This window comes from Oncorhynchus clarkii, chromosome 5 (genome assembly GCF_045791955.1).
Source record: "Oncorhynchus clarkii lewisi isolate Uvic-CL-2024 chromosome 5, UVic_Ocla_1.0, whole genome shotgun sequence".
NCBI lineage: Eukaryota > Metazoa > Chordata > Actinopteri > Salmoniformes > Salmonidae > Oncorhynchus > Oncorhynchus clarkii.
Genome location: NC_092151.1, coordinates 43,465,698 through 43,477,028, shown reverse-complemented (window position 1 = coordinate 43,477,028; position 11,331 = coordinate 43,465,698). Strand labels below are relative to the sequence as shown.

At 44.1% G+C, this 11,331-nt stretch overlaps 1 protein-coding gene across 1 annotated transcript in view; it reads left to right on the top strand.

Moving 5' to 3' along the window:
• Positions 1 to 381: 381 nt before the first annotated feature.
• LOC139410049 (contactin-associated protein-like 4) overlaps positions 382 to 11,331 on the top strand; it is a 199,643-nt gene continuing 188,693 nt past the window's right edge. The window contains exon 1 of the mRNA XM_071155484.1: positions 382 to 589. Within this exon, the coding sequence (XP_071011585.1) occupies positions 505 to 589 (85 nt within the window). The 5' untranslated portion in view covers positions 382 to 504. The remainder of the gene's footprint in view (positions 590 to 11,331) is intronic.

Genomic DNA, 11,331 nt, shown 5'->3' with positions numbered 1-11,331 from the left:
GGGGTGTGAATACTTTCTGAAGGAAATGTATACAAAAACCGTCCTCCATGCCTCCTCACAGCCACCGCCCAACTCTCATTACAATAACAACTCATACAGTAGTTCAGGCTAAATGTTGGGCTAAATGATGTCACCATACCTGTAACTGAGACGCAGCGCCAGAAGTTAGTTAAATAGAAGGCAAAATTCAGCCTATGAATTTTTGGTCTTAAAGGCATTGCTTAGTGGACACTTTAAAAGCTGCTGACTTAACGCCAACAGAGGCTGGGGCTGTAGAGGTGTGTCTCAGCCTGCTCTCTCACTCTCTCTCTGAGCACTCCACAAGGAATGCATTCAACTGTTCCTCCTCGAGTCGGACTCGGCAGCAGTTGGATGGCGTGAGCAGCAGAGAACTGCACAGGACAGAGCAGACGCACAGGCAGCAAACAGAGGCGCGTGATTAATTGACGAATCTAGAGGACAGGACAGGGCTCTGTCCTCCAGTAGCATCCTTTCGTTTCAAACATGGATTTGGAGACCAGAAGACACACTGAAATGCTTTTACAGCTAGCAGTCCTTTTCTGCTGTTCATATGGGGCAATTGGAAAAGGTGAGCACCGTGTGTTTTCTCCACACACGCACACACCGTTGCCGACCTGCTGCTTGAGTGCATGGAGAGGGATGGAGTGGAATTTGCAGTATTGGCATTTTAAAGACAATACGTTTTTTTCTCAGCTTTGTGTAGCCTACTTTGCATGTATGTAGTCCGTGTGATTTAATATAGTGGCTTATGTTTTACTTTCATTATGTCTACCTTGACGAGGGATATTCGCCAAGACTACTTTTTTTGACAGATTGCCACTGTCAGCAGTGACATTATTGCTATTTATTCGTTTGGACACCCACAATCCTCTGTAGTTAATGTGTTAAACCTCTTTTGCTGAGTGCTTAAATATGTTTTCCAGAATAATTTATTGCCCACCCTGTCATTGATTAAACTGAGCTTTCCCCTTAGCCATGTGTGTAGGATACCGGCAGTTGATGATGATGCTGCTTTCACTTGACAGAAATGCGCAGCAAGCACATCCCGTGTGTCAAAGCGAAACATGGACTGGACTATCCGAGTTTGCAGTGCAGGGCAGAGCAGTGTACTACAATGTAGTAGCTGTTGTTATTATTATATCCCTGTGGTTAAGTGGAATGGTTATGGTATCAGTGCTTACTCACGCAAATTGTACTTGCTACAACAAATACGCCAGCGGGTAGGCTACAACTAGACAGTTCAGGATATACCATTCGATAAAGACTAATTTCACAAACATGGCAAATGCACATAATAGCCTATAGTTTGAGTTAACCAACATCCATATGGGAAATTGATGTATTATTTTCACTTTATAGGCTGGATTTTCCAAATACTGCGTAAAATGCACTGAAGAAGGTATTTTGAACGGGTTTCCACGGAACGGTGTGTGTGTGAATAAGAACGAACTGGTCTAGTAAACTGGTGCGTAAACGAACCCTCTCTGTACACCAGTGCCGAGCACAGCACAATGTGATTCCGGCTGATTCCCTTCAAAGGTGGATGACTTCACTGAAACCAGTGCTTTGGTTTTACGGGCATGATCCACAAAATGTGTGTGCGTGTGTGTGTCTCTCTCTCTCTCTCTCTCTCTCTCTCTCTCTCTCTCTCTCTCTCTCTCGCTCTCTCGCTCTCTCTGTGTGTGTATATGTTTGTGTGTGTATACCAGATTAAGCGAGGGAGACATGTTCATTGCATCAATCTTAATGCATTACAGGATGTAGGCAACTACAGATGTCAAGAAAACAGAATTTCAGAGACAATGGAAGATACAAAAACATTTGTGTGTGTGTGTGTGCGAGCATGTGCGTATGTGTGTTTGTGTCTGTGTCTGTGTGTTTACGTGCACACATGTGTGTGTATGAGAGAGAGAGAGAGAGAGTTTGGTGGTTGGAACTGTAATGAGATGCATCTGTATTGTAATTGGAGCAGATGGTTGTAAACTTTGCAAGCCCCTGGCCCTCCACTTCGCTGCCCGCACTGCTCTGCTACTCAGTGCCCTCATGTCCCAAATGGCACCCTATTCCCTATATAGTGCGCTACTTTTTACCAGGGCTCATAGAACTCTGGTCAAAAGTAGTGCAGTATGTAGGAAATAGGTTGTCGTTGGGGACACAGAGTCTGCTGCTGTTTCACGGACACTGCCTGATCCCCCCCCACACACACACACACACACACACACACACACACACACACACACACACACACACACACACACACACACACACACACAGGCCTATTATAAGGGGTCAAACATAAATGACAAAAATATTAGTGACATTCTAATTTAACGGAAATACACTTTATAGTGATATGCAACTTTGTTCTGCCTGACAAGTGCATATGTTGATGCTAATTACTCAACTTTGTCCTCATTTTGCCTCATGCTTTGCTTACAGTTGAAGTTGGAAGTTTTCCTACAGTTAGGTTGGAGTCATTAAAACTTGTTTTTGAACCACTCCACACATTTCTTGTTAACAAACTATAGTTTGGGCAAGTCGGTTAGGACATCTACTTTGTGCTTGACACAAGTAATTTTTCCAACAATTGTTTACAGATAAATTATTTCACTTATAATTCACTGTATCACAAATCCAGTGGGTCAGAAGTTTACATACACTAGGTTGACTGTGCCTTTAAACAGCTTGGAAAATTCCAGAAAATTATGTCATGTCTTTTAGACGCTTCTGATAGGCTAATTGACATCATTTGAGTCAATTGGAGGTATACCTGTGGATATATTTCAAGGCCTACCTTCCAACTCAGTGCCTCTTTGCTTGACATCATGGGAAACTCAAAAGAAATAAGCCAAGACCTCAGAAAGAAAATTGTAGACTTCCACAAATCTGGTTCATCCTTGGGAGCAATTTCCAAACGCCTGAAGGTACCACGTTCATCTGTACAAGCAATAGTACGCAAGTATAAACACCATGGGACCATGCAGCCATCATACCGCTCAGGAAGGAGACACGTTCTGTCTCCTAGAGATTAATGTACTTTGGTGCAAATCAATCCCAGAACAACAGCAGAGGACCTTGTGAAGATGCTGGAGGAAACCGGCACAAAAGTATCTATATCCACAGTAAAACGAGTCCTATATCTACATAACCTGAAAGGCCGTTCAGCAAGGAAGAAACCACTGCTCCAAAACTGCCATAAAAAAGCCAGACTATGGTTTGCAACTGCACATGGAGACAAAGATCGTACTTTTTGGAGAAATCTCCTCTGGTCTGATGAAACAAAAATAGAACAGTTTGGCCACAGTGACCATCGTTATGTTTGGAGGAAAAAGGGGGAGGCCTGCAAGCCGAAGAACACCATCCGAACCTTGAAGCATGGGGGTGCAGCATCATGTTGTGGGGGTGCTTTGCTGCAGGAGGGACTGGTGCACTTCACAAAATAGATGGCATCATGAGGCAGGAAAATTTGGTGGATATATTGAAGCAACATCTCAAGACATTAGTTAGGAAGTTAAAGCTTGGTCGCAAAAGGGTCTTACAATTGGACAATGACCCCAAGCATACTTCCAAAGTTGTGGCAAAATGGCTTAAGGACAACAAAATCAAGGTATTGGAGAGGCCATCACAAAGCCCTGACCTCAATCCCGTAGAAAACTTGTGGGCAGAACTGAAAAAACGTGTGCGAGCAAGGAGACCTAGAAACCTGACTCAGTTACACCAGCTCTGTCAGGGGGAATGGGTCAAAATTCACCCAATTTATTGTGGGAAGCTTGTGGAAGGCTACCCGAAACGTTTGACCCAAGTTAACAATGTAGAGGCAATGCTACCAAATACTAATTGAGTGTATGTAAACTTCTGACCCACTGGGAATGTAATGAAAGAAATAAAAGCTGAAATATATCATTCTCTCTACTGTTATTCACATTCTTAAAATAAAGTGGTGATCCTAACTGACCCAAGACAGGGAATTTTTACTCAGATTAAATGTCAGAAATTGTGAAAAATTAGTTGAAATGTACACTGCTCAAAAAAAATAAAGGGAACACTAAAATAACACATCCTAGATCTGAATGAATGAAATATTCTTATTAAATACTTTTTTCTTTACATAGTTGAATGTGCTGACAACAAAATCACACAAAAATTATCAATGGAAATCAAATTGATCAACCCATGGAGGTCTGGATTTGGAGTCACACTCAAAATTAAAGTGGAAAACCACACTACAGGCTGATCCAACTTTGATGTAATGTCCTTAAAACAAGTCAAAATGAGGCTCAGTAGGGTGTGTGGCCTCCACGTGCCTGTATGACCTCCCTACAACGCCTGGGCATGCTCCTGATGAGGTGGCGGATGGTCTCCTGAGGGATCTCCTCCCAGACCTGGACTAAAGCATCCGCCAACTCCTGGACAGTCTGTGGTGGATGGAGCGAGACGTGATGTCCCAAATGTGCTCAATTGGATTCAGGTCTGGGGAACGGGCGGGCCAGTCCATAGCATCAATGCCTTCCTCTTGCAGGAACTGCTGACACACTCCAGCCACATGAGGTCTAGCATTATCTTGCATTAGGAGGAACCCAGGGCAAACCGCACCAGCATATGGTCTCACAAGGGGTCTGAGGATCTCATCTCGGTACCTAATGGCAGTCAGGCTACCTCTGACGAGCACATGGAGGGCTGTGCGGCCCCCCAAAGAAATGCCACCCCACACCATGACTGACCCACCGCCAAACCGGTCATGCTGAAGGATGTTGCAGGCAGCAGAACGTTCTCCACAGCGTCTCCAGACTCTGTCACATGTGCTCAGTGTGAACCTGCTTTCATCTGTGAAGAGCACAGGGCGCCAGTGGCGAATTTGCCAATCTTGGTGTTCTCTGGCAAATGCCAAACGTCCTGCACGGTGTTGGGCTGTAAGCACAACCCCCACCTGTGGACGTCAGGCCCTCGTACCACCCTCATGGAGTCTGTTTCTGACCGTTTGAGCAGACACATGCACATTTGTGGCCTGCTGGAGGTCATTTTACAGGGCTCTGGCAGTGCTCCTCCTGCTCCTCCTTGCACAAAAGGCGGAGGTAGCGGTCCTGCTGCTGGGTTGTTGCCCTCCTACGGCCTCCTCCACGTCTCCTGATGTACTGGCCTGTCTCCTGGTAGCGCCTCCATGCTCTGGACACTACGCTGACAGACACAGCAAACCTTCTTGCCACAGCTCGCATTGATGTCCCATCCTGGATGAGCTGCATTACCTGAGCCACTTGTGTGGGTTGTAGACTCCGTCTCATGCTACCACTAGAGTGAAAGCACCGCCAGCATTCAAAAGTGACCAAAACATCAGCCAGGAAGCATAGGAACTGAGAAGTGGTCTGTGGTCAACCACCTGCAGTACCACTCCTTTATTGTGGGTGTCTTGCTAATTGCCTATAATTTCCACCTGTTGTCTATTTCATTTGCACAACAGCATGTGAAATGTATTGTCATTCAGTGTTGCTTCCTAAGTGGACAGTTTGATTTCACAGAAGTGTGATTGACTTGGAGTTACATTGTGTTCTTTAAGTGTTCCCTTTATTTTTTTGAGCAGTGTTTTTGGCAAAGGTGTATGTAAACTTCCGACTTCAACTGTATCTTGTTAGCTGTATTCTAAATGTATCACCTGGCTGCTATCACCAGTCCATGGCCATCTGCAGATGGAGAAGACGTTTGCGTCACAAGGGTACCCTGTAGTGCACTGCCTTTGACCAAGGCCCATTGGGTTCCAGTCAAAAGTAGTGCACTATGTAGGGAATATAGTGCCATTTGGGACATAGCCCAGGACTTTGATGTTTGATGCGTATTGACAGGATGTATCATCAAACAACTTGCTGGCTCATCATACACTGCCTGCATATGACTGAGTAGTCCGTTCAGTAGTCTGTAGTTTTCATGAGAGGGCCGGCCCTCCACTGTGAATTTAAGGCCCTGTGTGGCTCAGTTGGGAAGAGTGGGTTGCTAGCAATGCAAATGTTTTGGATTAAATTCTCGTAGCGATCACATACACATATTGCATGAGTAGCTGTTCATTTCATCAGAGGGTCTGTATACTGTACTGCCTGTTGTGTAAGGATGCATATCCCTAATATATTCTGAGGTTATTTCATGAGAGCATCTGCCCTCGCCCTCCACTGTCAGGTTAAGGTCTACTATATGCGGTTTGTGAGGTTGTCCATATTATACTGTATGCTGTAGAAGATGCGTATCTCTAAAATATTCGGAGGCTATTTCATGAGAGCATCTGCACTCGACCTCCACTATCAGGTGAAGGTCTCCCTGGCTGGTTATGCTGTTTATAGGGAAGTTGGGGGGGGGGGGGGGGGTACTGCACAGTGTACTGTGTATTGTATAAGGACTAGAGTATCCCTAAATTATTTCTGAGGCTACCCTCTTATCTATGAGAGCATCAGGCTTAATCAGAGCTCTGAGTATTTTGATAGAAACCCCAAGACGAGAGAGAACACTACATAAGCAGGGCTGTAGCCTCTGTAGCCAGGGGTAGAATCTAAGTAGTTCTCAGCTGGGGACCCACAGTTGACTGTTTATAGTTCACTCGTTCGAGTGACCCATTTTCACCCTGAATTTTTTTTTTATGCATCTACCCAGCGTCCTTTACAATTAAGAGCCCAAAACACAGCTATGTGAATCACTTCTATTCCATATGGGATGAATAATTAATGAAGTTGATGCACAACTCAAGTTTGTTTTTTATATGACCCAATATATAATACGGTAAACATGAGACAAGTTCATATAATCACAATAATGAGTTGAGAAGGTGGACTTCTCTGCATTGCCCTGGTGATAAACCATGCGAAGAGCCTCTCGTAGAAGCATTGCTCTGTTAGCAGTGGTGGTACAGTACATTAGTTTACCATCTGTGTGTGTATGTGTGAGAGACAGAGAGACAGAGAGACAGAAAGAGAGAGATGGGGAGAGAGAGAGATGGAGAGAAAGAAAGACAGGGTGGGAGGGACAGAGAAGGAGGTAGAGAGAGAGAGAGAGAGAGAGAGAGAGGACAATATCTCCTAATCTCTTTAACAGCTCACAGTAAACAGACAGAAAGTGATTGAGAGTTGATAATCCTGCATCTCTCCTCTCGTTAACACAAAACTCATATGAGCGCCATCATTTTTTCATGGACAGATATAAAGGGTCCGTCCATCGATACAGAGTCCGTCCGTCCGTCCCTTCCCCTCTGTGGATCTGGAGTCAGTGGAGCACTCCTCCTAATCATGGCCTAATGGCAGATTACACCATCTCACTTGCCAGACTCATGTCGCTCCAGGGTCTTTATTAAGCTTCATAACTGATGTCGGTAGACTTTTTCGTCAGACTATACAGGCAACATAATGAATTACAGTGGACCAGCGAGGGCAGGAGCATACCATTCGCGGAGATGCCTACTTTGGCTGTGAGTCAGCTGAATGTGTCCCCAAGGTGCTTAGGAACAAGCAGAGAGTTTGGCTTGTGATTGAGGCTGCAGGGAACTTTTTATTTCTCTAATTTAGACTGTTAGCATCCCAAATGCTACCCTATTCCCTATATTGCATTACTTTTTACCAGGGCCCATAGGGCTCTAGTCAAAAGTAGTGCACTATGTAGGGAATAGGGTGCCATTTGCGACAGAGCCTTAGACTTCAGGCAATGACACCCTCCTCATCCACTCTACCTCGACTATTTCCCACAGACAGGGGTTATTAATCAATTAAATAAATATGCCAGGATTGGAAATTATGTATATTTGACCAGTAAACCGACCATCCGGGTGCTTCATAGCTTCAAATGCAGCACACAGCTCCCTGCCTCATCGGAATTTATTAACTTTTCAATGAGCTGGTTGTTTGTATTGTGAAGAACATAAAGCAGGGAATAAAAGCAATTTGGTGCAAATGTCTGTGTGACGTACATATTTCCCTGAAAAGCCCATTGTCCATTATGATTCATGAGAGAGGTGGCGTCTTATAGAGGCTGAATGACAGAAGGGGGAAGTGGATAGCGAGGAGAGAATAAATCGGCCTCATATTTCTTCTTTACTGTAATTTATGAAAATGCGTGTTGGAGAAGTCGAGGCATGAATTGGATCTTATGAAGTCAAGGTTGCACAATGGTAGCGGCGGGTAGCGCTGGTCGTTTTTACCGTGTGAACTTGAGGCTGGCTCTGGCAGTCATGAATCTAGGTTATTAACGGCGAGAGTAGTGTTTAAGCAAGGAAATTGACATAAAACGGCAGTCCATCTATCTTTGATTCTGACCCATGCAATTCTGTATTAGCTCAAGGCATTATTCTTCAAAAAAACTGGAACCCTCAAAATGAACACATTCATCACACAGCCCTCATCATCGTAGATGAGTTGGTACTGGACCAAATATCTGTCACGGTGGCACTGTTAGCACATGGTGTGTCCCAACTGTGCTCTCAGCTTATGTTAGCTTCAGTTCTACTTTGCAGTCATAACTAGAATATTCAACCTTGCTTCTACAGATTAGGCTGGATTTGTTTCACATTCATACAGTTATCATTCAACACCTGATTTGCTTAGGCTTATTTTCCATTTTCAATCATGTATGTACATTTGACAGGGTATGCTTTCTAAATGGCACCCTATTCCCTATTTAGTGCACTATTTTTTAACTGGGCCCACAGGAATAGGGTGCTATTTGGGATTGGGACACTGAGACAGGGATAAAGCACGGGTGTGCTATCTCCCATTTAGCCATTTGCTATCATTCACCTACCGTTCACCCAGCAGCTATCAGTACTACACTCCTGTATTTGCAGTTGAGCTAGGTGATGTAATTTGTGGAAGTGAACCACTGTAACTATAATGAACCTGTGGCCAGAAAAATCTTTCAATCATCTTGTGTTCAACAACAACAGGGCTATTGTTACATAGCTGATATTGTTCTTGTTGCCTGCTGTTGTTTGCAATGATTAAAGCATTGACCTTAAATGTCATGTCCAAGTCACCTGGCAGAAAGACATAGAATCATCAAAGTAATGATCAGATTGACAGATAAGTTCCTGATACAGTATCTGTTCTGTCATTTCTATTCATTATTGTAGATAATTCCCACTGGCAATGGTGCTGTTCCACTGTTATCACATCTCACACCTTACTCCACACATTCCCTGACATTGGCAGAGAGACTGAGGGATCATAAATTGTGTCCCCAAACTCCCAGTGACCTCTGTGACCTGGCCACTGATAGGTTGCTAGGGTCAGGTGGTTGCTGGGAGCCGGACAACCGACAGTACTCTGACCTGCTCAGGTCACACAGCCTCCTCAGTTTCTCTTCAAGTGGACATGTGTGATGGAGTGTGTGGACAGAAGTGAGTTGGTGTAACTATTGTAACTTGTGTGTCTATTGTTTACTGTTGTAACTATTATTAGTTGGTCATAGTAGTTGTGCTTTGTGTTATACAGTCCTTGCTTATGCTATAGTTTTATACACTCCTTCATTTGTCAATACCATTATTGCTCTCATTGTGCTATCATATTGTGTACAGACTATTCATTGCATTCATGTCCTCGGGAAATATAGTTCCTTAATGTGCGTAACTCTCTGCGAAGTCGCCTTATTCCTCTGACCGGGAAACATGTCAGTGAGTCACAGACCAGCCCAACTGGAGAGCCCTCTCTTTCAATTATTTAGTTTAGTCATTCGTATTAAAGGCTACAGTCAGGAGCCTTATGTAGAGAACAGAGTTTGACGTCCGAGGAGGTGTCGTGGAAAGACAATTTTGCAGCTCTAGGAGGACAATGGAAGATAATAGAAATGCTTCTTTATTGTTAAAAGCATTGGTTTTAACATAAAATAAGCATTTTATGAAGTTCCACTGTTGAAATAGTTGTTGAATTTCATAATATAATATATGCCATTTAGCAGGTGCTTTGATCCAAAGCAAAGTGGCTTAAAGGCGCTGCATAGGCAATGCGTCGTCTGCATTGACCATGCAGCATTTGCGGTGATACGGCCTCTGCGGAAGTCAGGGCAGAAGTTGAGCAGAGCCGTTGTGAAGGTATTTGTCAAGGAAGTGTGTTTGTGTTTATGCAGGACCTCCCATGTCAATGCGGAGCTCTACGGAGCCCTCCACATTGTTACAAAATTTGTGAGGCGCACGGCGATGCGGTACAGAGCTCCATTTGTCTTCTGTCGCACACAACCCTTATGGCGCCTCCGACCATGTTTTCAGATCAAGCAGTCATGCGTGCAAACATTTTACGCTCAGGTGGTCTCAGGAATCAAACCTACTATCCTTGCGTTTGAAGTTGATAAAAATGTGTTTTTGGTAAAACCAACACGCTTCGGGTCCAAAGTAGCGGCACTGTTCCTTTCCCATTGAGCAGTTGTATTGGAAAGGGCAGAGAAGAAGGAGAATCGGCAGAATGCGAATTACAGGGAGGCCGGGGGGGGGGGCGGGGGGGGGGGGATAAACCCCCCTGAATGAGAGATGAGCTTCCCTAAATGTAACAAAAATCTAACATAGGGGGTGATCTCTAAATAATGTTATTATTTAAAAATTATAATTTTTTGTTAAAAATACATATGAAAATAAAAGCTTTTTCCAAACTAAACGAAAACCACCCACCTCTGTGTCATGTGTCTGCATTTGTCATCTCCGGACAGTCCCATATTTCAGCTCCTTTTCAGGTGTCCGGACTTTTCTTCCTACAAAAAAGGTCCCTTTGTCAGCAAGACGCATCAGTTAATTCAGGCTATAAGAGTGCAGACCCCAATGACAACTGCCAAATGTCATTACACTTTTTGGTGTTTTGTAACCGATTTCTCCTTCCATTCATCAAATGGTGTGAGTGCAAAGTGCACTGTCTGGATGCTGGAATTATTTTGGAGTGTACGAACAGGCTAATAAAAAAAAAATTAAGTGATTTGTTTGACAATAAGATGAAAACGTCATGACTGACAGTGTTCATACCTGATTAAAAGGTAATGCATTTTTTTTACCGGTTAATTGCATGTCTTTACTATACGGCCATCACTATAAATATAGTTAATTTGCACTCTGAGAATCGGTCAGCGCATCTTGCCTTGCCTGGTGGTCACCCTCCGGCTCCCAGCCCTTCACTGACACATTCTGAGCTCGTACCCCCATTTCACTCCCCAGTGGTTCCCTCGGGAAGCCCAGGCAGAAAGGCTGACCCAGTGCCAAATCTAGGTCAGAACTTTAAAAAAGGAACCCTCTTCTTCCAGCTCTGTTCTCTTCTCTTCTCTTGAGTGCTCTACAAGCTCCTGGTGCTAAAAAGGTCAGGGGACTTCCAGATA